The sequence below is a fragment of the Aureobasidium pullulans genome (genome assembly GCF_000721785.1).
Source record: "Aureobasidium pullulans EXF-150 unplaced genomic scaffold scaffold_21, whole genome shotgun sequence".
Lineage (NCBI taxonomy): Eukaryota > Fungi > Ascomycota > Dothideomycetes > Dothideales > Saccotheciaceae > Aureobasidium > Aureobasidium pullulans.
Window position 1 is genome coordinate 202269 of NW_021941041.1, and position 25221 is coordinate 227489.

Genomic DNA, 25221 nt, shown 5'->3' on the forward strand with positions numbered 1-25221 from the left:
TGCCCAAGTTACGGGTCTTGAAGTGTCTTGATATGCCAAGTCAAATCCTCTTTGCATCGCTTCAAAATGTCCCATCAGGTTTTAAGGACCCCTGGGGAACGACACATCTTATCACATAAAGTGGCATATGTCGCTTGTCTCGGCGACCCCAACGATCGTCATCTCCCCGCCGAAGCATCGACCCCAACTCGCCTATCTTGACCCTTATCTGATGTCTCCAACCTGACCTGACTCCGAACATGCATAGAAACAAGAAACATGGACAAACTCTCCAATCACACGCGATAATGTCCATCACTGATATGCAACCCTGGTCCATGGTGATGAAACGGTTCTATGGAAGGTTTGAGTCCCTGCTTATCACCTCACGTGGCGCACTAAGATAGCTCCTGACTACGATCAACTGTTGGGGTAACTCATGACTAGTATTGCAACATCTAGTGCCTAAGTATGAATATGACTGCTCTTCCTGACATCCATCTCTCAGCATCTTGTCCATATTCTAGAAGGCAGCCAATATGTCTACCGACCCGTCATACCAGGAGAAGAACCTACAGATAGGAACACAACCAGAGGACCCGGAAAAGCTCGAAGGGGTTACCGAAGACTTCGAAGTCTTCAAGCAAACCAAGGATGGAGTCAACTTCCGGACTGTTGGGTGGCCAATGGCTACCGTCATCTTTTTAAAGACAATCTTCGCTCTTGGTGTCCTGTCTATTCCGGCAGCAATGTACTCGCTAGGTGCTGTTGGAGGAGCACTCAGTGTCATCGGCTGGCAAGCCCTCAACACATACACTGCAGTCCTCCAAGGAGACTTCCGGAACAACCACCCGAGATGCCACAGTATCGCCGACATGGCTGGAGTTGTTGGAGGACCTATCATGAAGGAGGTGACTGGTGCACTCTTCATCATCGCCTATGTCATCCTTACTGGATCTGGTATTGTCGGAGTATCAATCGGCATCAACGCCTTGTCACACCATGCGGCTTGCTCAGTTTGGTGGGCCGTCCTGGCTACAGTCTTTGTGGCTCTCGCAGCATCGGTTCGCAAGTTCCACCAGATCGGGTGGTTGACATGGATAGGATTTGCATCCATCTTCATCGCCGTCTTCATCTTGGTCATCGCCGTTACCACCCGCGATCGTCCAGCAGCTGCTCCTCAAACCGGCGATTACGAATTCGGCTTCTACGCCATTGCCTACCCAAGTTTCGCAGCAGGCATGGTCGCATCTTGCACCATCTTTGTGTCAGGCGCTGGTACTAGTGCTATGCTTCCTGTCATTTCCGAGATGAAGAACCCAAGAGACTACCGCAAGGCTTTGTTCATCTGCATGGCCATCGTGACTGCTGCATACCTCAGCTTCAGTCTTGTTGTCTACCGCTGGTGTGGAAAGTGGGTCGCTAGTCCCTCTCTGGGCGTAAGTTTGATAATCTCAGAACCTCCTTTGCAAGTGCTAATTCATCTCATAGAGTGCTGGTCAAACCATCAAGATGGTCTGCTATGGTATCGCTTTGCCTAGTCTGGTCGTCAGCGCCTGTCTTTACCTCCACGTCGCGGCAAAATACATCTTCGTACGCGTCCTTCGCGAATCACCCCACCTCCAATCCAACACCATGGTCCACTGGGGTACATGGCTCTCCTGCACGTTCGGTCTCGCTGCAGTTTCCTTTGTGCTCGCCGAAGCAGTACCAATCTTTGACTACTTGCTCTCTCTCGCCGGCAGCATTTGCTTCGCACCCCTGGCCATCTCCTTGCCAGCATGGCTCTGGATCCACGACCACATGCATTATCGCAAGGGAAGTGCCATCAAACAGTTCTCATTCTGGATGCATGCTTTGTTCATCCCATTGGGTATCTTTGTCATGATTGGAGGCACTTATGGTGTAGTGGTGCAGATCAAGGAGGCATACGCTTCCGGGCAGATTGGGTCTGCTTTCTCTTGCGCGGACAATTCGAACTCTACTTGAGAAAAATTCGAGTTAGTGTGTAGTTTTATTTTCACGTCGCTTACGAATACTTAATTTTCACGTTTGTTTTTTATCTCATTGTAATCAGATGCGAATTTTCAAAATTGTTATTTCGAATTACTGAGCACTTCTTTCCTTGCGATAAAGTATACCAGCAGTTATACTTTTGCAAATATCTCCCTCCAAAATCGAAATTAATAGAGCAAGCAGAAAAGCAACAGGAGTCCAATGCACACGCTTCGACTTGTTAGAAAATGGCTTTGCACTATACTCTCCACAGCCAGTGTGCCCAAGACAGCCCAAGCGACGACCAACAAAATAATCTGCAATCCTTTGGACAAAACACCTGCTCTCTTGTCTAGTTAGCTATTCCTTCCCAGACAGCAAAAGCCCCTCCATCTATCAAAATGCAGTGTTTATCTTAAAATGTTCTTGATTTTCCATCAAGAGCTTCAATCACCATGACCTTCAGCTCCAAACAAAGGACAATGATCACCACACTCATCGCCACCGGTACATTTTCTCGCATCTTTGGCTCTGACGACAGCATCGCTAAACTCATTCGTCGTCATCTTGACATCTACTCTCCATTTAGCATTTACACCTCTCACTGCAAGAAAGCAGAGAAAATGCAAGACTTACTTAACGTAGGTGTCCATTTCTTTGCCTGTTGATGAAGTGCAAGTGTTCCGTTTATGTGGGAGAAATAGTGGGATGCTGGTGTTGTGGGTGTGTTAGTGTGGCTGTTCTATACACTTACGCTGGCGCTGTACTTGGTTTAGCAGGGGAAGGGTAAGCTTACGAACACCATCTCCATCTCTGGGCACAACAGCAGGGAGATCAGGATATGCATCATGCACTCTTTGCACAACAGGTACATCTGCACTTTCAGTCTGCGTGGCGGCTTCCGAGGTCGCACCGCCAAAGGAAACGGTTCTCCTCTTTGAGGCTTTGGGCTTGAGGTAGTCGTGCGGGTTGTTGTTTGGTTTCTCGAGTATCGCTTTTGGTCGGCTAGTCGCTGAGGTACCTACATCTTGAACTTGTGTATTTGGAGTCAACGCTGGGGAGCATTGCTTGATAGCGGGTGTCTTCATAGCAGATTTCGGTTTGAAGAATGGTGATGTTATGGGTGGTGAGGTGGCTGAGTCTTGCATTTTTACCTCTGGTGATGAGTTTGGTATTTCCTCTGGTATGGGGGTTTTGGTGGCGAGTTTCTTTGCTGTGGCTTTCGATGTGGAGGTTACTGGTGTAGTAGATGGAAGAGTGTCCTCATCTTGCATGTCTACATCTGGTGCTTCATCTGAAACGAAATGTTTGACAGCTGCTTTTCCGCCGGCACTGGAACGAGTGGTGGGTTTGACAGTATTTCTGGCGACGGCTTTGGGTTTTCTGGTAGATGGTTTGGAAATAGGTGGTGTTTTTGGTGTTGAGTTGGCGGTTGCCTTAGGGGTAGCTGTGGTAGTCGCTGGTGGATTGATGGTTGCTTTGTGACTTGTGAATGCCGTCGGATTGATGATACTGGCACGGTCTGTCTTGAGACTTCTCCTGGTTGACATGGAGTGCGTATTGTCGGTCATGATTGCGTATTTCCAATGAACGAAAGATCCAGGAAAGGAAAGAGAAATGCGTCTGTTAGGTCGTGGGGGGATGTACTCTTACAGCCAAAAAACGAAGGGAAGATGTAAAGTAGTGAGATCAATGAGACATTGATTATTCGGGTGTGAATGAATAGACAAAGATACAACCAAGGGACAATATTATGGCTTCCGGAAGCTTCTTGCACGACCAGATGTCTTGAAACTCTGCGTCCGACTTCCAGGAGGTTCGAAAAGATAATACGCAACGATTCGAGAGGTCTCATTCTCGTTCACCTAGGTCTCGTGCTTGGGCAACCATCCCAATCGCGATAGTTTGGCAAGAGACGACTGTGAATGGGCCCGCGATCAAAGATAGGAAGACATTGCACGACGAGCAAAAAGAAAGAAATCAAGCCCAGAGTCGAACTCACCATCCTCCGCGAAGCAAAAGTGATAGACTCCGATGTCTACTACTCCCGGCGTATACAATCACGGTAAATGGCGGTAATTTACTCCTGTACAGAGGATCGGCGGTCTCACTTGGGCCAGACTACCGTGTGGGCTTACAGAAGTGATGTTGAGTCTGGAACTCTTGTTAATATGTAGTCTTGTTGAACTTTGCCCACGACTTGCGCGAAGTCTTCACTGTATCGACCTACAATTGACCACAATGGTGTGTTTTGCCTGAATAGTTACACTGCCAGAAGAAACCAGATGCTCGGGTATAGTGAATACATTACCAACACAGAGCTTGTGTCTGGGGAGTCCAATGTGCGCATTAGATTTCCGTTCGACTTCGAAACAGTACCGCCAAACAATCACGCCAGCTGGGAAAAGAAGCACGCTCCACCACCCGTCAGGCTCCTTCCTTAGATATCTCCTCCACGAGTCTTTGCACAATAAGCCGAATCTGCCAACCAAGCTTTGAAACTCTTGAAGCTATCCAGCTGCGCACTCCCACCAGCCGCCCAATATACGCATCCCCACTCCAGCTTTTCCCACTGCTCCCAGCTACCAGCAAAGTCGTCGACTGAGCGCTCGATGGTTCGTTTCCCGTGATCATCAGCCATATCATATAGCTTTTTGTAATGGTCGCGCATCTTTTGCATCAATGGAGGAGGGATGAGCCACACACTGTCAATGTCGTAGCTTGCGATCTCAATCACTCCCTCGAAGACAGGAGATCCAATAAAGTCTTCTTTGCCAGTTTCGATATTCTTGTGGGTCATGACCTCGTAAGGCAGAGTCAACTGATCGAACGTGAGCTCATACTCGCCAGGGTTGATCCAGTCAATCTTTTCTGTGGAATGAAGAGGGGGGCCAGGGAAGTAGCCATTCCAGATACCTCCAAAGCCATTACTGACCCGCAAGAAGGCCTTAAAGTCTTCAGGGAGGATCGTGTCGAGTCTTTTCTCCAAATTTGAGATGTCTTCTTCGTTGGCTGGTGGCTTGTAGAGTGACATGGGTTTCTCTTCATCCATCTCGACCCAATGATCGTCAGATTTGTCTACCGAAGCAATACTACATTCTTGAAGAAGCTCAGGTATGGTATCTGGAAGGCTTGGAGAGAAGCCCTGCCAGTAGCGCTGCTGAGATGCTTCCCGTAGTTTTTTCGCATGAGAGTCAAGCTGTTGATCGGTCGCATTGAACGCTCTTGCCAAAGCTCCAGACATGAACAACGGGGCGCAACGCGGAGAGTCGATCAAGTTGAGGTCTCGCCAAGTGTAATGAGGAGAGAAGCGCTTGACAATGACACCCAAAATTTCTTGCACCTTTTCATCGTTGATAGGATCATTGCCACGCTTTTCAGCCAAGTCTATGGCAATCTCCAAAGCCGATCTGGGAGCTAGTGTCGTGTAGTAACCTGGACGACTGTGCTCGGGTGATAGGATTGCATCGATGCCGGCTTCATCTTCAGTACGCTTCTCTTGTGGCACGTAGACTGGCCACTGTATACCTTCCTGCGTTTTTGAGTCCATGTAGTCTTCGAAGTAGTCATCTGTCTTCATGAAAGCAGGTAAATTGGTTGGGTATTCTGTTGCATGCCAGTAAGGAGTCAAGGCGCGAGGGCCTGTAGCTTCGAGATTCTGGAGTACCGGGCGAGAGTAGTAAAGGTCGAGGAAGTCGCGAGCGGCATTGATTCGACCGAGCAATACAAAGCGAAGAGCTAATCCGACGATACAATGCTCGACGTCGACTAGAGTTGGTATAGAGAGGATGTATGGGGGCTCGACAAAGAAGTTGGGCGGAGTGGCCATGTTGCAAGATTGGATGAATTATTATGAGATTCACAAGGAAACAGACGGGGATACCTAACCTTGACCTACAGGATGTCTTATTTTATATATCTGATATGCATGGTCGTGGGTAGGCAGCAAACGCGCGAAGGATGCCAACATGAGGCGGTGCTCATCAATGTTCGGTATCGAGTCATGCTAGAGAGCCAGCCGTTCGGGAGCGAGTCGTGTCGAGCGACTCTCGCGTGGCTTCGCGCGTCATCGGAAGTAAGTTGAAGGTCCATGTCGATGAACAGCTTGCCAATAACAAACGACAGTTTGACAAAATGGCGCTTGATGACTACCATCGGAATCAGGACAACGATGTCCGGCTTGTCGACTTTCTGGATGACAAGCTGCAGTCTTTCGCCGACTTGGACACGCTAGATTCGTTGCTGGACAGTGTCAAGGCACAACAAGACCTGCTTAAGCAGCAGGTACGTGAGAGCACAAGTCGTTCTTGTTCGTGCCATCTTCTGACCATCCGGATAGCTTCATGATGCTCGAAACGACCACAACGTTGCACAGCAAGCCTCCGACAAGCATGCGACATCTATCAAAGAGAAGGCTTCGGCTTTCCAGCGAGACCAGGATGATCTTGACCGTCGTCTTCAGGTCGTCACCCAGTCAGAGACCAGTGACGAAGCCTTGCAAAAGTTTGAGACTAGTATGGAACGTCTGAGGAAGCTCGACTTGGCTTCAGGCTATACCGAAATGTTGCAGGAGGTCGAAACTTTGCGTCTTGAATGCAACGAACAACTGGGCAAGTCGGATGAAGCTGTCCTGACTGCATACAAGCGCTTGTCGGCTCTTGCTGCTGGTCTGCAACCCTTGTCTGAAGCAGCGGAGGGAGCTGCACCGCATCTCATTGTCCATGTCATGAGGACTGCCTATACTCTTCGTACACAGATTGAACAGGCTTTCGCCGCCGACTTTGGAAAGACCTTGAACAAGATGGGCTGGCCAAAGCAGGGTATCTCGGTACCTCCAGGCTTGCAGCAAGAATGGAATACACACATCGAGAAGCTCATCGACCTTCAGAAGGCTGAGCTAGTGGCTGCCGATACTGCAAACAGTTCGAAGACGTCCAAGGACGAACCTGCTGTCTTGCTCCCTCTCGAAGTTATGGTCCGATCGCTTGAGCTCCGTTTCAACTATCACTTCTCTGGCGATCGTCCAACCAACCGCCTGGACAAGCCCGAGTACTTCCTGAACCATGTTCTTGATCTGGTTAACAGCTACTGCGGCTTCTTCCAGACAAATCTGCAACCGTTGCTCCTGGCTAACTTCCGAGGCTCTGATCTTGCCATGATTCCTGCCTATATCGATGCGATATCAGCTCTCATCACTGCCTTGATTCCCATGTTGCAGCGAAAACTTCTCTCAATACTGCCTCAAGTCTCTGATCAGCCACAGCTGCTCAGTAACCTGATGCATGAAGTCATGTCCTTTGACACGACTATTCAAGAAGAATGGAACTACACACCCTTGTCTCCTGCTACAGTATGGCGCGGCCTGGCTCATTTCATCCTGGAGAAGCAATCCTACTTCTCGAAATGGCTGGCTGTGGAGCGTGACTTTGCTCTGGCACGCTACGAGAGCATCATCTCTGATCGCTCGACTGGCGAGCTTGATTACGACTCGGTATCTGCAGATAGTACCAAGCCAACCAAGGCGGCTGTTCGCGTCAATGATTTGCTTGAAACTGTTACCGAGCGTTACAGGTCATTGTCGTCATTCAGTCAGAAGATCCGATTCTTGATTGAGATACAGGTCGAAATCTTCAACCAGTTCCGCTATCGTCTTAACAACAGTCTTCAGGCTTTCCTGACACAGACTACAGCTGTCGCTCGTGCTGTTCATGGTGTCACTCGAGAAGAGCAAGCCGAACTTGCAGGTGCCAAAGGTATGGACCACCTCTGCCGCGTGTATGGTTCTGCAGAATATTTGGAAAAGGCCATGCGCGATTGGAGTGATGACGTCTTCTTTCTGGAGCTTTGGGAAGAGCTGCAGTACAGGGCCTCCTCTAAGGTCAACATCAAGGGTGATCTCAACATGGCTGAGATTGCGGCAAAGACCAATGCCTCAATTTCCAACGACAGCCAGGAAACTCAAGAGCTTGAGGGAGCCATCTTCGAAGAGACCGCGGGCAATTACCGTAGCCTGCGTATCCGCAGCGAGGAGGTCATTTGTGACACTCTGATCTACCACGTTCGCGACGTTTTGAGACCATACGCTCGCATCAATCCCTGGGCTTCTCTCTCAGCCGCAGGTAGTGGCAGTGAGTCCAGTCTGACTGCCGAGCTGGACGCTCCTCTCACCCTCCTGGACACCTATCTTTCTTTCTTGTCTCGCGCTCTGAGCAAGGCTGCATTGCGTCGGATCGTTCGCGTTGTGGGCCACAGTCTCCAGATCACTCTATGGGATAGCGTGCTGCTTCGACACTCTTTCTCGACTGCTGGCGCATCCCAGTTTGTGTCTGACTTCAGAGGAATCTGCAGTGTGTTCGACCGTTATCTCGGTGCCGATGCTGGCCGAAATGCCATGTTGCGTCTTGACAATGGATTGACGTTGCTCGATCTTCCGGTCAGAGGAGAAATTCCCGTCGAAGTCGATGCTGAGGGTTCCAGCGAGACTGTTGGAAAAAAGAAATGGGGACTTTTCGAAGTCGAAAGAAGAGTGTTCATCGATAACGAGGCAGCTCGGGATGTGCTGGAAGAGATGGGTCTAGAAATCTTGGCCGAGAGCGACGCGCGCGAGGTCCTCCAGAGACGAGTGGAACTTAGCAGTTAAGTAGGCGTGCCCGTTGCACAAAGCTGACTGCTAAAGGACTGTTCTGCGTCGGTTAATTGCTACATCCCTGCGTGAGTGCATCTTTCGTTAGGCATGACCACAAGTGCATCGTCAATGTTTGAATTGGACCTACACCTGGCACGAGGCACGACTACCCTGCGTTTAATAGGAGCATGGCTTATGCGTAGGAATTCGAACAGGCCTACTAGCAATGAAGTCTCTTAAGCAACTGGTCGATTGGCAGAAAACTCTCAAGACCGGTAGAGGTGTCCGAGAAGACTCGTCCTATTCGAACCTACCGAATGTTGCCTAGGTTTTCCAATCAACTTTGCCATGTGATTGCCTAAGGACGTCCTTTGCTGCCTGGGCGTGTCGTGTCTCGGCATACACACGTGGAGTCTTCCATGCTCGGCACTTCCCTCGCTCAACACTGAACTATCTCAAACTTACTTACTTTCGTGCCCTCATCACCACGACTGCTCGAGTTTCGTAGCGACGAGAAATTTCTTCCCGATTTGTTCATCCTGTGTTTTCTCGACATCCTCTGAACATCCTCTCGACTTCTCAGCCACGCTTATGGCTACCTCCTCAACCACTTCATTCCTAAGCCTTCCTCCCGAAATCCGCATCCTCATCTATGAATACCTCCTGGTCGCTCCCAGAGACGGTTCGCTTCGTGCCATCGCCCATAGGCCCCGTCCCACCGTCAATACCCGAGGAGTTCCACCTCTCTGTGGGACACCAAAACCCTGTCTTTATTGCACTGTAGCTGTCGAGCACTACGTATGCTGGTCCGAAAACCTTTCCTGTCTTCAACACCATCCCGGTCGCACCCTTATGGCAAGAACTGGTGGACGCATCTATCCAGCCGTCCTAAGCGTCTCGAAACTCACCTATAAAGAGGCGATGCCCCTGCTATACTTCAACCTGAGGCTCTCATTTCTCATCACTGGTCACGACGACGTGCATAACATACTCAAGTCACTGCCTCAGTTTCCGTGCAATGTCGCCCACATCCATCTCAACATCCACTTCGAAATGACCATTACCGCATCGGAAAGAGAGATCATCATGGACGCAATCCATATTCTTGTGTTCGTCCTGAACCAATACGAGCCGGCCATGCTTTCCGGTACCGTCTGTCCCAGCCCGCATAACAGTCAGGCAAAGGCCCAGGGTATGATCCACGAGATTTTCCGCAGATGTTACTTGATGCCCCGCAAGGAGCCTGTGGCTGTCATGAGTGATGCAAAGCGAGCCGCGCTGGACTGCAGAACGACTTCGCGTGGCAAGATGGCGTACGAGCACGAGCGAGTCAATGCTACGTTGAGATTGACCGCTAGCCGTCAGCTCAACAAGAGCAAGGATGACCTGCCTAGTTGGCTCGAGGAGTCACACGACATCCGTAAGCACATCTAGCTCTCAATCGCACTAGCCCGAGCCTAGATACATACCATGCAGCACAGCAAGGTCTATACATGTCGCTTGTTACCACGCAATAGCTTATAGCTACTAGATCGTTTAGCTACCAAGATACACTGCTCTCTTCCTCCCATGCATGAATTTTATGGACATGTAAAAATGCACAATGTTTTCCGCGCCGAGTCAAGGTCCAGTGAGAGCGTATGAAGAAGCTCCTCCCTGAATGAATACAGGGGCCGGGTACAATGCGAGCTCTCGGCCTCCCTCCAGAGTTGCCAAACCAGCCGTCAAAATGCACGATGTTTTTTGTTCTAGTCTGGTCGTCCAAAGAGAGCATGTAGGTAATATCGCTCTCAGTGGACATGCGCTCGATTATCAAAATCATCTTGCCTTTTGATGGGTGATATTGAAGCTTTGCAGGGACGCTGAGAGTCTGATTCTGCCGCATTTTCTCAAGTTCATTTTCATGGAATTGCTGAGACGTGACTGCCTGGCTTTCTTCACATAATCGCACTCTCGCACCTGCCCTCGACATCACTTTTGTTCACCGCAAATTGCCGTCTCAACGCCGTTAACTCTTCACTGCAGCTTTTGCTCTTCTGTTTTCTCTCTCGGCTCTCAACTTCACCACAATTCCACCTCAACCTCGCGTTTTTGTTGCTGTACCACGCCAGCCTCGCCATCATGGCATCTTCGCCGTCATCTCCATCGTCCGCCAATGACGTCCTCATATCGCACTCTTCGAACCACCCCGATCCTCACATGTCGTCCTCTTCCAGTGACAATCAAGACCACACATCAGTCTCTCCATCTCAAGACCACTGCCACATATCTCCGTCAGCAGATACAGATCAAAGCGAGATGACATCTCCGACTGAAGGAGCATCTGCCATCGCCAGTGCATCAGTCCTGGAAACGATCAAGGCACCTCAGTCAAGACTCGGTTTCTTGTCGCTGCCGCCTGAGATCCGCAACATGATCTATGGCTTTCTCTTCAAGCCTGTTCAAGATGGGAGTTGCTGGGCAGTCCGCGCAAATTTCAGGGATACATCACTGCGTGGAGTCCGCCTACCATGTTACCTATGCTCCAATGGCTCTATACACACATTTTGCAAGTCTGTACATGCTCAGCAGATAACTACTGTGACTGCTTACACTGCCTTCACCCTTCCGAACAAACACATACACTCTAACATACATCAAACATGCCGCACTATCAGGGAAGAATCCCTATCAATATCTTTGGCGCACATGAGGATAAGCATGAAATGTCGCTTCAATGGTGATGACCCCTTTTACAGAGGCTTCCTGGCATTCTTGACGAACATGGGTCAACCTAAAGGCGCTCACCTAGCGGCCCTCAACGTGAGGTCCTTTGATCCACAAAACTCGAAGCTTGAGCTTGACAAACCAAGCTGCCTGTCAAGGATCATAAACGAACATGAGATCACGATTGGGCACCTCGAACTCGATGAGTGCTGGCTTCGTGGCCTTCAGCCAGTGTCGCTACTCGAATTCTTCGTAGATTTCGTACAGTCTCTCAATCGTGTACCGATCACGGTGAGATGGGTACCACAACGATCTTCTTCAAGATTGGCGTACAAAGATGAGATGGACGCTTTCAACGAAGCAGTCGGCATCTGGCTTGAGGCCACATCCATTTCCAAGGCCAAGGGATCTGGCCTCAAGATGCCTCTTCTCCGCGACTTTCTCCCTAAGTACTTCGACCAACCGCAAACCTGAGTTCAGTCACGAAGCATTGTCAGCTGTAGCAATCGTAGCGGACTCGACGTGTATACGAGCGCGGCGATGGTCTGCTGTTCGATCCCGGGCAGAAACTTGTGCTGAGGGCAGATGAGAGACAGGAGATGCGAGCTGAGGTTGAGGAGATCGTGATGCTTGGGGCAAGACAGGAAGCATTTTGCTGATGAACTGCAAGAATGGTTATCGACATGGAGGACAAGCAAGCGTGACGATGATTGTCTACAGCGGAGAACCATGAATCTTCAAAAATTTGCTATTGCAGAAAGTCAACAAGATTCTGCAGAAAAGAGAAGAGGCAGGGGATTTGCAAATGAGCTCGGAAGAATTGCTGATGGCGACAAGTGGGGGATGGAGCTGCCCGATCAGGCAACCAGAATCCTTCGCATGCATCTCGTATCGGATAAGAGAATCATCACAATATAACTACTCACGTCCGCGTGGATTCCATAGCATCGAAAATCACATGAACTTGCTCAGTATCACTATCTCAGCAAAAAAATGGAAACATCTATCAAGCGACAACAAACAGGCGTCTCATTCTTAGACCTCCCTCGCGAACTACGTGACATGATCTACGCACACATCCCAACCAACACCGGCCCTTGCACCTACGATATTCACATGCACCGAAAAACACCACATTGGAACCCAGACACCGTCGGAACTCCCCAATCTGGCCAGTTCTTCGAAGAAAAACACCACAACCCGGGCGTCGCTTTCGGATCCGATGGCAACCACAACGCCATCCTCTTGACCTGCCGAACCATCCATTCAGAAGCTTTACCAATCCTATACGCATCCACCCCACTAGCGCTCTGGCGACCCATGTACGACTACGGCGGTAGAGAACACTATCACAATTTCTTGGATAAAGTGTTTGATTCTTTGCCGACACATGCGGCGAAACATATCCGCATTCTACAGCTCCAAGGCGAAGTTTTTCAAAAAAGCATGCAGGTGCTTCTTGAGTTGATTCCTACAAAATTGCCTGCATTGAAGTATCTGGAGATGGTGGTGGATCCGTATTATGAAGATTTGAAGAGACGACGGCAATGGTTTGACGATAGAGCGTTTGCTAGACAGATGTGGCCTGCGATATCATGTCTGCATCTCGTGGCTGACAAGCTAGAAGAAATCCACATCACATTATCGCCACCGAAAGATGGCGTGTACATCAATCTCCCCACCGGTCAAGGAAATTGGCTGAGTGGAAAAAAATATAAACACTTCCTCTGGTCATATCTACAAACAACGGTATTGAGATACGAGATCACGATCCACAACTCCCTGCAAACAACAGATGCGAAAAAAGGAATGCAATTTTTCATGGACGTACTGGAAAACAAACGAAGAGATCTTTTTGAGATTTATCAAAGAGGGATGGGGGAAGGGGGTGTTGAGGCGTATTTGGAAAAGTTGGCGGGGTTTGGATTGCAGGATGAGAAGGAGTGGATGAGGAGGGTTAGCGGAAGAGTTGTTGAGGAGATTGATGGGGAGGAAGGGAGGGTTGTTGTGAGGGAGGGGGATGGGGAGGGAGGGAGGAAGTGGTGTAGGATTGTTTATACGATGGCGCCGAGGGGGATTGCTGGTGAGGAGGGCTTGTTGTTGTTGGGGTTGTGAGTTTGCGAAAACGGGTATCCGATGATGTTGTTGTTTTTGGGTGGTATGGCGAGTCCTTAAGGTGTGTGTCGTTACTTCCTGCTCATCTCTGTTTTTATTTGGTGTTTTATTTATTCCTATATTAGTACTGTTCGGATGGGGTCTTTAGCATCTCTTTCATACTCTCGATCCTGGTGAGTGGTGTTTTTCTCTCATCTCAAACTTTGCAATCATTCTGTCTTATATTCTCCTACTACTTCATCCACAGTCTCCGATCTATCCTTGACAAAAAAAAAACCGATTGTCCTTGCTTCCTCGAAATTGTACTGAAATCTTATTCTTCTCTTCTTCAAAGATCGATCTTCACAGCAACCATATTCTCAGACATGAAGCCAGTGACAAACAACCAACCCCTTTTCCTTCCTCCTTCCTTCTTAGGGTCAATACCCACAATCACCGCAGCACTCGCCGTGCGCACTTTACTTCCATCGTCTGCAAAGATGATCTTTTTCTCCCAGTCGCCTCCATCTTTTCCTTTCCGGACCAACCATACATAAGGTGGATCTTTTGCATCGGGTTTGTTTGCGTTGCCGGCGAGGTCGATTCCACGGGCCAGACCGGCGAGAACGTAGCCGCTGGTGTTTGAAGAGGGGGTGGCCCAGGGGTCGGTGTAGTAGGATGGGTTGTCTAGAGTTGAGTCCATGTGTATGGTTTCCTCGACGGTGAGGGTTTTGTTGGTGTTGGGGAAAGTGCGATATAGGATTCCTCTTTCCGCGCTGATGACCGTGACTTCATCGCTGCCGTGTACATGACCTAACCCATTGTTTGACTTTATACCGGTGAGTGCAGTACTAATGATGATGCCAGAGGAGGGCGAGGAAGCGGAGAGATCGGTGATGGTGATGTGCAATGTAGTCGACCACCCCACCGGTGCCACCGTCTCAAGTTCCCTCATCAACCCCTCTCTATAAGCATGATCGTTAGTAACATAAAACTCCTCCGGCGAGACGGCAAAAATATCATTAGGAGTTTCAATCCTTGCATCTGCCACAGTTCTGATATGCTTGATAGTAGGCGAGCCAATCTTGTATCTGAATATCTCGATCCTAGAATTGGATTTTTGAATATGTTCGCGGAGAGAAGCGGTGAATTCGGGGTTGGGTTGATGATTGACGGCGAATACGTATACGGCTTTTTTGTCTTTCGGGTCCGGGATGACATCGATACCGTGAGTGACGAAAGTTTTGTCGAAGTTTTCAAAAGAGAGGCGGATGGATTTCTTGGTCTGCAAAAAACGTGTCAGTCGGCACCTTTTCTTTTCTCTCCTTCTATCTTTATCCTTCCCTTTCCTTCTTGTCCCTTGTAAAAGAGAAACAAGGATGAATGAAAGAGATGGGCGGGTGCTCGAAGAATCATACCTCAGGATCTATAACATGGAAACTCCCCTGCGTCCCATCCACCGGTGGTTCGATATTATGCAACGGAGGAAACCAGCCAAACCTCGTAGGTCGATCTTCACAAGCCGCAAACAACAAGTTCGCAGGAGTGTAATGATGCAAATCTTCGCAATGATATGTATCCTCTATCCTAACATAATCTGCAGAAGAGGAAGAAGAAGGGATGGTGGATTGAGGGACAGCTCGACCGATGCCGACAACAGTGAGTTCATGGCGAACTGGTGGGTAGACGTACGCGGACAGGGCTGCCAAAGCAACCACTGATGCGTAGGTGAAAAGCCCTGGCATTTTTTGGGTTAGGAGCTGAAAAGGTAAGAAGGGTCAATTAACAAAGGAGGAGGTGGATAGGGATGATGATGATGTTTGTGGTTTGGTTGTTTGATGTGGGGATTATAGTTTGGCTTCATCCGGGGCTCCACGGATGTCTCGGAGTTAGGAGAACATAACGTTGACCGTAGAGAAATGAGTTAGACAAGGTAAGATGGTCGAGAACAAAGAAGGATCTGAAAATGGAAAGCAGTTGTCACTATCCAAGAGACATTCCTTTTCCTCCTCATATATCTACCAAACATAGATAGATTCTGACTTTCAACGAACAGGAAAACATGAAACATAACACAAACACCTTAAGCAGTAGTACCAACCCTCGCAGGCTCAGCAACGGCAGCCTCAGCATCCGGCCTCCTGAATGGATGTGCCTCAGTATTGAGCACCCACTCATCTAAACTAACAACATCCTCCTGACTAAACAGCAGATAAAAGTACTTCAGCGTTTCCGCCAACCAGAAACTCTCTTCGCTGTCCTCTTGTCCCGGTACATTTTTCGTAACATCATCGATAGCGGAAGCTCCGTAAGTGGCATAGGTGTATTTGTGTACAGCTTGGAACATTTGCCAGCCTGCTTCGCGCCAGTGGGGGTCGCCGGTGATGCGATACATGTAGAAGACTGATTCGATGGCTTCGGGGCGGAGAATGTATTTGCGGGAAAGGAGGCGGGTCATTCCAGTTGGAAGACGTTCTTCGGAGATTCGGGCGAGAACAAATTCCTCATGAGTAGGCGGGGTGGGAGGGACGTACTCATGGGACTCTGCTTGGTCTGGGTAGATATCCAATTCAGGAACACTGTTAGGCACGGCAGGTGCTGGAGCATGTGCAATTGTAGCAGCAGGGCCATCGAGATCGCGCTTGCCAACCTGAGGCGCTCCACGATTGGTGCCTAGAGGATTGGCGAGGTTGACCTGAGTGCGAGACTCGGCGTAAGGGTCGAGTTCTTCCCAGTACTTGGTCTCATTCCATTTGCAGTTCTTCTCATCTTTACAGGCAGAGACGAGGAAGTGTTCGGGCATGATGCCTGTGTTTGTGGCGTTGTAGGCCCATACACAGCCTTCAGTCAATTTGGCTCCTAGGTCGAGGTCATCTTCGCGGCCGAAGATCTTAGCTCCCATAGCGTACATGCCACCGGCGAAGCAGGTTAGATGGGCGCCTTCGGGTTTGAGAGCGCCTTCCACAGCACCTTCTTTACTGGGAGTATGGGCATTGTACTCGCCCGCAAAGAGAATATCTGCGTTCTGAGGAGTCATGGGGCGGAAAAGAAGGTGCTTGGTTACAGCATCGATGGACTGTTCGTAAAGAGTCTTATACTTGCCTTCCAGACCACCCAGCAGGAGGTATTGTTTTGGGAAGTACTCATAGAGCGAGTCAGCCATTCCGCCAATGGTGAATGTGTCCGAACCACCCGAGTTGCCAGAAGCAAGTCCACGAGGAATACAGACTTCCTTTTGCAAGGTGTGCATCTTTGCTTGAGTCTCCTTCTGGAAGACGGCCTCATCGGCCTTCTCCTTCTGGTTCTCAAGATCACCAAGTTGACGCTTGACAAGGTCGTCGTTGGCCTTTGAATGGGCAAGGGCAGCTGCCTTGGCTTGAGCGCTGTCCAGATCGCCCTCTTTCAAGTTCTTGTTCCATCCAACAATCTTCTTGTTCAGCTCTGGATCGCTTGTGCCCTCCTTGGTTAGAGCGACAGTGTTGGATTTCTTGTTGTCGAGATCACCTTCAGTCAAAGGCTCATCCCAGCCGATGATCTTGCTAACTCCAGCACCAGATGCGCCCATGCGCGAGCCACCAGCGTTGACAGGCTGAGATGATCCGTCTTTCTCTGTGGAAGCACCGGTCCGTGTACCTTGGCCCTGGGTAACAGGACGCTGTGGAACCACTGGCTTGCCATCACCTACTGCGACATCGCCACCCTTCCCAGCGGGATGAGAGTAGTGCGATTTGATCTGAGCGGGCTTCTCGCAACCAGAAGCATCGATATGAACGGGAAACAAGCCAGGGATCAGAGTTGCATTGGAGCCAGAAGCATTCTGCCATTCCAAGAAGGCGTCAGTAATGCGATCGATAGCATCGTAATACTTGGGCTCCTTTGTGAGCTGAGCAAGGCGTGTAAACTCGACAGAAAGAGAGCCGATCTCGGCCAAGACTACGTGGGTTCCAGCACGGTGAGGTTGGGAAGCAAAAGTTGGCATCCAGCGGTAGAAAGTAACGGGCATTCTGTTGGGTGTGTCAAAGGCACCCATCAAGACTTCGGCAAGTTCGACAGCCTTATCCAACAGAACCTTGTGTTTTCCACCGCTCAAATCGTAGGCCGAGAGCATACCGCCAAGATAGCGGATTGTCGTCTCGAAAAGAGGAATGTCTTTTCTCTGAGAAGTGGTGAAATCGATCTTACCCACTGCTTCAACAGCCTCATCGAATTCGTCCTTCAGGCCGACGATCCAAAGAGTATCCAATGCATCGACCAAAGTGGCGGCCCATCCACAGAAAGGATCGCGAGAACCTCCAGACACGGGTCTGACCTCATCCTTCATCCAAGCTCTTGATCTGTATCCCTCCCAGGCATGCGAAACAGCGTTCTCAATGACCTTGAGTTTCTCCTCTCTGTCGGCCTTGTCGGCGGATGACTCTTTTTTGAACTTGTGCTGGATGCGAGGGATGGCCTTGGGGCTGCCAGTGGGAAGTTGGATCGTTGTCGCGATAGGGAAGTGCTCTGGTTGTTTCGACCAGTGTATGGCTGGGGCGCTGACCTCTCCTGGGTGAATTGCAGGAATTTCAACTCTGCCTTCGCCAACCTCGGACATATCGTCCAGCTCGTGTACGGGTATGAGGGCAGCTGCATCTTGAGGTGTGCTTTGGCTGAGCGACTGGGTTGCAGCGGCTGCAGAGGATGTAGCGGCTACCTTCTCTGTCGATGGTTTCGGCGCTTCGGCAACGACGGGAGTGGTAGCAAGGGCTGCTTCTGTGGTCGGTAGTGGTGGTAGAACCCCAAGTATATCCTCTTTTGTGGGCTCTTCGGGTTTGAGCGCATCAAGACCAGCTTGAGCCTTCTCACCAGCAGCAGCTGCTGCATCGAGGCCAGCCTGCTTCAGCGATCCTGCGCCAATTGCAGAAGGAAGGTCTATACTCCCATGCCCTATAAAGTAATATGTCGCGAATATAGCAATGACCGTAAAGGCAATGAATGCCCTGTAACGTCTATACCGAATCATGCCGGCCGGTTATGCGTGCGTAGGATATTCGAGCGCTCGTGTGACTTATCTCCGAAACAGGAGGGGAAGAATACTGTCGTTTACGCAGGCTCGCTCAACCAAGAGGGAGCGCTGACGATCAAGGAAGTGGGGAGAATAGAAGAAAGGGACGTGGCAAGAAGCCAGCACAAGACATGTGAAGGAGCAAGCCTCAGCAAGGTACGATGCGACAAGAAAGGTAGATGGAATTAAGCTGATGCGACTCTTGGCCTGCTATTTCCGGTCTAGGAGAGCGTCCGCCAAGCGCGTATTCGTGCCTGCTACTCCAAGTACGCGGTGGGAGAATGTGGGGTCCGAGGAGTCCATTCTTTTACAACACGAACAACCAGAGGAACCTCCAACATGCGTGTCTTCCTTCTCCTTGAGCTCGTACATCTCCATATCACGGATGCCGTATCTCTGCACTCGCATACCTGCCATCACTGAACTTAAATGCTCGTGTCCTTGGCCAAATGGTTGATGTAAAACCCTGGTGAAACTGATAGGTTTGCTGGAACGTACGAAATGCTGCGACTCGGCGCATTATGCCATAATCGTCATGAATACTTTTTATCTGACTTGACTTTTTTACTCCATTTGCTCTCCGCCAGGGCCAGGTGCTCTGCCCATTTGTCTTGCCTTGAGCATCTCATCGCAGAGTAGTAGGTTTGATGCGATACCAGCGGCTGATGCGATGCAGTTGCGGAGGACACGGAATGAGTCGTACACACCTTCTTGTGTAGGGTCCATGGGCTCACCAGTTGTCAAGTTGAGACCGACAATGTTGCCCTCTGCTTGCTCGTCTTGGAGAGCGGCGACTGTGAACATGATTAGTATGTGTGTTGGGAATATCTGTACATCTGAACTTACTTGAGTCTTGAACATCGTGTCCCGAGTTAGCGGCTAGAGTCTTGGGAATAACGAGAAGAGCATCGGCAAAGGCATCAACACCCCACTTGGCCTTGCCCTTGACTGTCTTGCGGAATGCTTCGCTGTTCAGGTGTGCGTGTGCGGCGATTTGGAAGGCACCACCACCCGGTACAACGCTACCGTCGACGATCATGTTGTAGACACTGCGCAGACCATCACGGACGGCGTCCTTGATCTGAGCGATGGTGTGTGCGTTGGGTCCCTTGATGAGAAGAGTGACCGACTTGGGCTCCTTGACATCCTCGATGAAAGTGTACTTCTCCTCTCCGAGCTGGTGCTCGTAGACATTGCCGGCGTAACCAAGGACATCGGGTGTGAGGTCGTCGACGCTGTTCTGAGCAATACCGCCGCAAATGAGCTGCAATCTCTCCATGTTTCTTCTCTTTGCGCGACGGAGAGCGAAAATGCCGTTCTTGACCAGGACATCCAAACTCAAGGGGTCGATTCCCTTCTGGTTGATGATGACGAAGCCCTTGGATCCATCTGTACCGCAAACCTCCTTCTTCAGCTCGACAATCTTGCGCAACTTCTCGTCAACGAATCTACGCTCACTCTCAACCAGCTTCTCTCTTTGATCCGCGCTTGAGTAGTAGAAACCAGAGTTGATCTCGGACTTTTCGTATTCCAAACTGACGTTGAGGGTGAGGATGAAAGCGTTCTCGACACGCTTGGGCATGTCGGGGTGTCTGGCACCGTGATCGAGGGCGAGACCACGGATGAGTTGTGTGTCGGCGGCGGTGCGATGTTGCATGGTCATGATCTCAACCATGTGCAAGTCGGGCTTAGCAGGAGCGTTGTAGATGGCGAGGACGGCATCGACAATGTCAGGGGTGAGTTGCTCGGCCAGGGTGGCATTGATCTTTGTGGAAAGCGAGGTACGGGCAACGGAGAGGAGGAGTTCGCGGTCGACTTCGCGTTCAAGCTTGAAGTCGTCAAGGAACTTGAGGGTCTCGGCCTTTGCAAGGTCGTAGCCGTCGGTGATGACTCTGGGGTGGAGGCCTTCGGAGATGTAGCGCTGGGCCTGCTTGAGGAGCTCGCCGATCAGGATAACAGCAGAGGTAGTTCCGTCACCAGTGATGTCGTCTTGTGCGGTGGCAGCGCGAGCAATCATAATGGCGGTAGGGTTCTGGATCTGCATCTCGCGGAGCAGGACACTGCCATCTTTGGTGAGCTTGATGCCGCCAGCGCCATCGACCAGCATCTTCAGGGTACCCGAAGGACCCAGATTTGAGGCAAGAACACCTTGCAGACCTTCACCGGCAGCAATGTTGACGCTCAAGGCCTCGCCGCGGCGCTGTACATGGTTTGTCAGTGAATGTTTGGCAGGCGCATAATAAATATTTGGCGACATACCCTTGATTCGGCCTTGGGGTTAAGGAGTTGGGCGGCAGACATGGCGATGGTATGTGGATATAACTTCGCCTGGAATCTGACAAGAACTCTGGCAATAACACAGAGTACAGTAGCTGAATGGGCAGGTAAGGCAGTCTGCTGCTTGCTTGCAGCACCAACTTTCTCGTCTCGCGGCGGTCCCTTCAGCCCTACGGCACCGCAAGCTCGGGGCCTTGGCAAAAACTTCGAATTTTGGTCCTCCAGCTTTTTGCATTTTCTTCCGAAGCAAGTGTTAAACCGACGAGACTTTTGCGCGCCGCCATATATTAAAAAAGACAACGATTTATCGGCGCCATGTCTGTCGACTACCTTTTGCACGAGTCCGGTGTGGGCTATGCCATCTTCAAGGTCCGCATGCAGGCCGACTCGGTCGGTCAGCGCCTCAAGGAAGTCCAGGAGCAGTCGCAGGACCTCGCCAAGTTCGGTATCACCTCCAGTATCCTGTGAATCTCCTTGCGCAATAGCTCTAATACCCACTAGGCAAGATGGTCGAGCTCGTCTCCTTCGCTCCCTTCCAGGGCGCCGCCCAGGCTCTTGAGAACGCCAACCTCGTCTCTGAGGGCATCATGTCCGACTACCTGAAGACCGTCCTCGAGGCCAACATGCCCAAGGCCAGCAAGAAGAACAAGACCGTCCTCGGTGTTACCGACAGAGGTCTTGCCGGAAGCATCAAGGCTGGATTCCCTTCGCTCGAGTGCGAGACCTCCGAAACCTCTGAAGTCTGCGCCGACCTCCTCCGTGGCCTGAGACTCCACGCCGAGAAGCTCCTCAAGCAGCTCCAAACCGGTGATGTCGACCGTGCCCAGCTTGGTCTTGGTCACGCCTACTCGCGTGCCAAGGTGAAGTTCAGCGTCCAGAAGAACGACAACCACATCATCCAGGCTATTGCTACCATCGACCACCTCGACAAGGCCACCAACCTGTTCTCCATGCGTGTCCGTGAATGGTACGGCTGGCACTTCCCCGAGCTGGTCAAGATCGTCTCCGACAACACCAAGTACGCCCAGCTCGCTCTTCTGATTAAGGACAAGAAGACTCTTACCGAGGACAACTTGCACGACCTTGCCGCTATTGTTGACGACGACGAGGCCATTGCCCGCAGCATCATCGACGCCGCAAAGGTTTCCATGGGTCAGGATATCTCCGACGCTGACATGGAGAACGTCATGTCTTTCGCTGAGCGCGTTGTCTCCCTCAACAAGTACCGCAAGTCGGTCGGCAACTACCTCGTCTCCAAGATGAGCATTGTCGCTCCCAACTTGGCTGCTCTCATCGGCGAGACCGTCGGTGCCCGTCTCATCTCCAAGGCCGGTTCCTTGACCAACCTCGCAAAGTACCCCGCCTCGACTGTCCAGATTCTCGGTGCCGAGAAGGCCCTCTTCAGAGCTCTCAAGACCAAGGGCAACACCCCCAAGTTCGGTATCATCTACCACTCGTCATTCATCGGTCGTGCCGGAGCCAAGAACAAGGGTCGTATCTCTCGTTTCCTTGCCAACAAGACCTCGATCGCCTCAAGAATCGACAACTTCTCAGAGACTCCCACCACCAAGTTCGGTGAGGCCCTCAAGGCCCAGGTTGAGGAGCGCCTGAACTTCTACGCCACTGGCGAGGCCCCTACCAAGAACGAGCAAGCTATGGTAAGCAATATCGTATCATGTGAATGAAGTGCAAGAAATTAACAACCTACTAGCAAGCCGCAATGAACGCTGTTCTTGGAGACATCAACGTCGAGGATCCCACCGCTGGTGCTGCCGAGGACGTCGAGATGGCTGATGGTGTCACCGCTCAAGCAACCGAGCAAGCCGTCCGCAAGGAGAAGTCCAAGGATGAGAAGAAGAAGGAGAAGAAGGACAAGAAGAGAAAGTCAATGGGCGGCGACTCAGACGATGACGAGGCCGACAAGAAGGAAAAGAAGAAGAAGCGCAAGAGCGAGGGTGTTGACGGTGACAAGAAGGAGAAGAAGAAGTCAAGGAAGAGCATGTAAAATGGCGAATTTCTTGCAAAGCCATCTTGTCGGAGTATAGCGGCGTCGTCGGCGTTGAGGATTTGGGCTAAAGAGAGTGGGAAAGCATTATCTGTTATTATTCGATTTTCCAAAAATGCCTCCTTTTGAGGGCACGAGGCAGTTTACTGAGCTGTACAAAACGCATGAATGATTCCATTTCAACTTCACTCTTCTCAGTTATGCCTTCTTACCTTATGAACTTGACATTGTGCTTGCTTCCTTGCTTCCTCCCCATGTGACAAGCTTCGTCACACGTTATCCTAACGCAGCCTCTGAAGAGCGTGTAAGTAAAGGCGCTTCTATTTGGGCTACTATACCAGTCGCGAGAACACTGTGCATTTCTACAGCTACTCGAGCACAAGCGTGATGAGGTCTATAGCACACGGGAAGGTTGCTTGATCGTGACTTCCTGCTAGGATTGCTTGGCACTCTGACCTCGCTTGCCGGCTTTGGAAAGTCCATCTAAAGAAAAACTCCAATCTACAATTCAACACTCTGCCACAAAAACATCCAAAATATGGCAGACGAAAGCAAAAAGCGATCTGCTCCTTCAGGTGGAGCCGACGGTGCCAGCAAGAAAGCAAAGGCAAATCTCTGCACCCGATGTCTTAATCGCTTGTAAACTGACTTGAGAGTAGAAGCTATGGCAAACACCACGTAGAGTTGACCAGTACGCAACTCAAAAAGTCATCTTGCCTGGCGACCAAGGTATCTGGGCAACATGCGATAAAGGCAGAGAAGGCAAATGCACAGGAGAGCTGCGCGATCTCTTCAACGAGGTAGGCAACAATGCGAAAATGATTGCGTTTGCTAACGTGTAATTTCAGTATGCTCAATTACTCTACGGAGATCAACTGGCCGCAGAAGCTGGTGCTGCGGGATCCGACGATGAGGGTGATGGTGAAATTAACATTGAAGCCGAAATCCAACAAGAACTCGCCGACATGCGCAAGCCCCCAAGCCAAAGCAAACCTCTCTTCTGGTCGATCAAACTGGACGTACAATGCGGTAAGTAAGCTCCACTCTATTTCGAACCTCTGCTAATATATATTCAAGTCATTTTCTTCAAGACAAGAGCACCCGTCGAGCCGGTGTCGTTTGTACGAAGAATCGTCGAAGATGCGGCCAAACCCAACGCACCAAAGCGGACCCGATTCTGCAATCGCCTGATGCCGATGACCCTCATGGGTAAGGCCACTGAGAACGGTCTAATCAAGGTGGCCCAGGAGGTTCTTGCTCCTCACTTCCACCAGGAGCCGCACGTGTCCAGAAAGGTAGGTTGTACGGCAGTCATCAAACCATTAAGATGCTTATGGAATATGCAGTTTGCTATTCGTCCCACAATCCGCAACCACAATGTTATGAAGAGAATGGACATTATCCAGAACATTGCGCATACGGTCGGCCCGGGACATCAAGTTGACCTCAAGAAACCCGATCTTCTTATTATGGTCGAAGTCTATACCGTGAGTCAAGCCAGTTTCAAATACCATGGGACACAAACTTAATCTATGCAGAGCATCTGTGGTATCAGTGTTATACCCAACGACTACGACGCGCTGAAAAAATACAACCTTGCAGAGATCTTCGAGCCCACTCCGAAGGAGCAGCCCAAGAAGAAGATTGAAGCACCCAAGGAACAACCTGCAGAGGACGTCAAGATGGAGGTTGAAGAGAAGACTGAGGCCCCTATCGCTAAAGAAGAGGCGGAGATTCCAGCCGTCAAAGAAGAGGCAGAGACTCCAGCTGTGCCCATCAAAGACGAAGCAGCTCCGGCTTGAACATGACAGCTTACGAAATTTGATACTCGACCTTGAGATCTTCTTCCACCATCAGTCATTCCATCACATGCTAACACTTTGTCGGAGATCCAACTAGAAAACTTACAGATGTTCAGCTCAAGATGGCAGAGCAAACCATAAATCAGCCAGAGCATGTATCCTTATCTGTTGCAGTCTTCTCGAGCCTGGACCATTTAGGGACGCACCCTTGCCGCCAAGAACAACTCACGGGTGGTCGCGCGAATGTCACGCTTTCTCTTACCCTCATTTGACACACGCGCGGAGATGCTGTTATTGTCTGCGCCCGGAGAAGTCTTGCCTCAAGGTGGAGTTCAACGCGCCTGGTTGAACTCTTGGTCCACAGCTGTGGCAGAGTCAGGAGAAACAACATTCGACTTGGCAGGTTCCTTGTGTCGTCTTTCTCCGGTATGCTCCCAGGAAATTCATTTGTCTCGCAGGATCCATCCATCGTGAAGGAACACTGGTGGCTTCTCTCTGCCCTGCAGACCAAGAGAGTATGAGGTTGTTTTTTGCGTTGCCAGATAAGGCTTGCATTGTCTGATCTTCACTTCGGATCGTGTGCCGTGAACCTATTCTCAGGCACTCCAGCAGAGCATGACGATATCGAGATCTTACTGTCCAGTTCATGGTGTTTCGAGCAACCGCTTTCATCAGTCATGTATTCGAGCAACCTGTT

The 25221-nt window shown here is 50.4% G+C and overlaps 12 protein-coding genes across 12 annotated transcripts; 7 read left to right on the plus strand and 5 right to left on the minus strand.

Annotated features, from left to right (window-relative positions):
• Window positions 1-324: 324 nt before the first annotated feature.
• M438DRAFT_325187 (uncharacterized protein) lies at window positions 325-1969 on the plus strand (the record flags this gene model as incomplete). Its single annotated transcript, XM_029903082.1, has 2 exons — window positions 325-1418; window positions 1471-1969. Exons 1-2 carry the CDS (start codon window positions 519-521, stop codon window positions 1966-1968), a joined length of 1398 nt encoding a protein of 465 aa, XP_029757201.1. The 5' UTR covers window positions 325-518.
• A 269-nt stretch (window positions 1970-2238) lies between these two features.
• On the minus strand, window positions 2239-3578 carry M438DRAFT_385068 (uncharacterized protein). The gene is made up of 3 exons (XM_029908965.1): window positions 2729-3578; window positions 2611-2685; window positions 2239-2548 (listed from the first exon to the last, which is right to left on the minus strand). Exons 1-3 carry the CDS (start codon window positions 3543-3545, stop codon window positions 2421-2423), a joined length of 1020 nt encoding a protein of 339 aa, XP_029757202.1. The 5' UTR covers window positions 3546-3578; the 3' UTR covers window positions 2239-2420.
• A 558-nt stretch (window positions 3579-4136) lies between these two features.
• Window positions 4137-5897, minus strand: M438DRAFT_348385 (uncharacterized protein). Its single transcript, XM_029906137.1, has one exon. It carries the CDS (start codon window positions 5801-5803, stop codon window positions 4415-4417), a length of 1389 nt encoding a protein of 462 aa, XP_029757203.1. The 5' UTR covers window positions 5804-5897; the 3' UTR covers window positions 4137-4414.
• Window positions 5898-6108: 211 nt separating this feature from the next.
• M438DRAFT_280529 (uncharacterized protein) lies at window positions 6109-8614 on the plus strand (the record flags this gene model as incomplete). The annotated part of the gene is made up of 2 exons (XM_029901167.1): window positions 6109-6258; window positions 6314-8614. The coding sequence occupies 2 exons, from the start codon at window positions 6109-6111 to the stop codon at window positions 8612-8614; spliced, it is 2451 nt and encodes an 816-aa protein (XP_029757204.1).
• A 576-nt stretch (window positions 8615-9190) lies between these two features.
• M438DRAFT_338399 (uncharacterized protein) lies at window positions 9191-10033 on the plus strand (the record flags this gene model as incomplete). Its single annotated transcript, XM_029904113.1, has 1 exon — window positions 9191-10033. One exon carries the CDS (start codon window positions 9191-9193, stop codon window positions 10031-10033), a length of 843 nt encoding a protein of 280 aa, XP_029757205.1.
• A 687-nt stretch (window positions 10034-10720) lies between these two features.
• On the plus strand, window positions 10721-11779 carry M438DRAFT_338400 (uncharacterized protein; the record flags this gene model as incomplete). The annotated part of the gene is made up of 1 exon (XM_029904114.1): window positions 10721-11779. One exon carries the CDS (start codon window positions 10721-10723, stop codon window positions 11777-11779), a length of 1059 nt encoding a protein of 352 aa, XP_029757206.1.
• A 588-nt stretch (window positions 11780-12367) lies between these two features.
• Window positions 12368-13685, plus strand: M438DRAFT_408305 (uncharacterized protein; the record flags this gene model as incomplete). The annotated part of the gene is made up of 3 exons (XM_029909947.1): window positions 12368-13416; window positions 13569-13593; window positions 13668-13685. 3 exons carry the CDS (start codon window positions 12368-12370, stop codon window positions 13683-13685), a joined length of 1092 nt encoding a protein of 363 aa, XP_029757207.1.
• M438DRAFT_303253 (serum paraoxonase/arylesterase family protein) lies at window positions 13672-15193 on the minus strand. Its single transcript, XM_029902153.1, has 2 exons — window positions 14818-15193; window positions 13672-14684 (listed from the first exon to the last, which is right to left on the minus strand). Exons 1-2 carry the CDS (start codon window positions 15142-15144, stop codon window positions 13749-13751), a joined length of 1263 nt encoding a protein of 420 aa, XP_029757208.1. The 5' UTR covers window positions 15145-15193; the 3' UTR covers window positions 13672-13748.
• Window positions 15194-15482: 289 nt separating this feature from the next.
• On the minus strand, window positions 15483-18398 carry M438DRAFT_280332 (seven-hairpin glycosidase; the record flags this gene model as incomplete). Its single annotated transcript, XM_029901156.1, has 3 exons — window positions 15483-16661; window positions 16731-18250; window positions 18314-18398. The coding sequence occupies 3 exons, from the start codon at window positions 18396-18398 to the stop codon at window positions 15483-15485; spliced, it is 2784 nt and encodes a 927-aa protein (XP_029757209.1).
• A 606-nt stretch (window positions 18399-19004) lies between these two features.
• Window positions 19005-20741, minus strand: M438DRAFT_338403 (T-complex protein 1 subunit zeta; the record flags this gene model as incomplete). The annotated part of the gene is made up of 3 exons (XM_029904115.1): window positions 19005-19234; window positions 19287-20640; window positions 20700-20741. 3 exons carry the CDS (start codon window positions 20739-20741, stop codon window positions 19005-19007), a joined length of 1626 nt encoding a protein of 541 aa, XP_029757210.1.
• Window positions 20742-20989: 248 nt separating this feature from the next.
• Window positions 20990-22780, plus strand: M438DRAFT_348390 (Nop-domain-containing protein). The gene is made up of 3 exons (XM_029906138.1): window positions 20990-21162; window positions 21219-22375; window positions 22429-22780. The coding sequence occupies exons 1-3, from the start codon at window positions 21033-21035 to the stop codon at window positions 22720-22722; spliced, it is 1581 nt and encodes a 526-aa protein (XP_029757211.1). The 5' UTR covers window positions 20990-21032; the 3' UTR covers window positions 22723-22780.
• Window positions 22781-23260: 480 nt separating this feature from the next.
• On the plus strand, window positions 23261-24524 carry M438DRAFT_377082 (uncharacterized protein; the record flags this gene model as incomplete). Its single annotated transcript, XM_029908706.1, has 6 exons — window positions 23261-23329; window positions 23382-23522; window positions 23571-23751; window positions 23800-24017; window positions 24069-24209; window positions 24261-24524. The coding sequence occupies 6 exons, from the start codon at window positions 23261-23263 to the stop codon at window positions 24522-24524; spliced, it is 1014 nt and encodes a 337-aa protein (XP_029757212.1).
• Window positions 24525-25221: the final 697 nt, after the last annotated feature.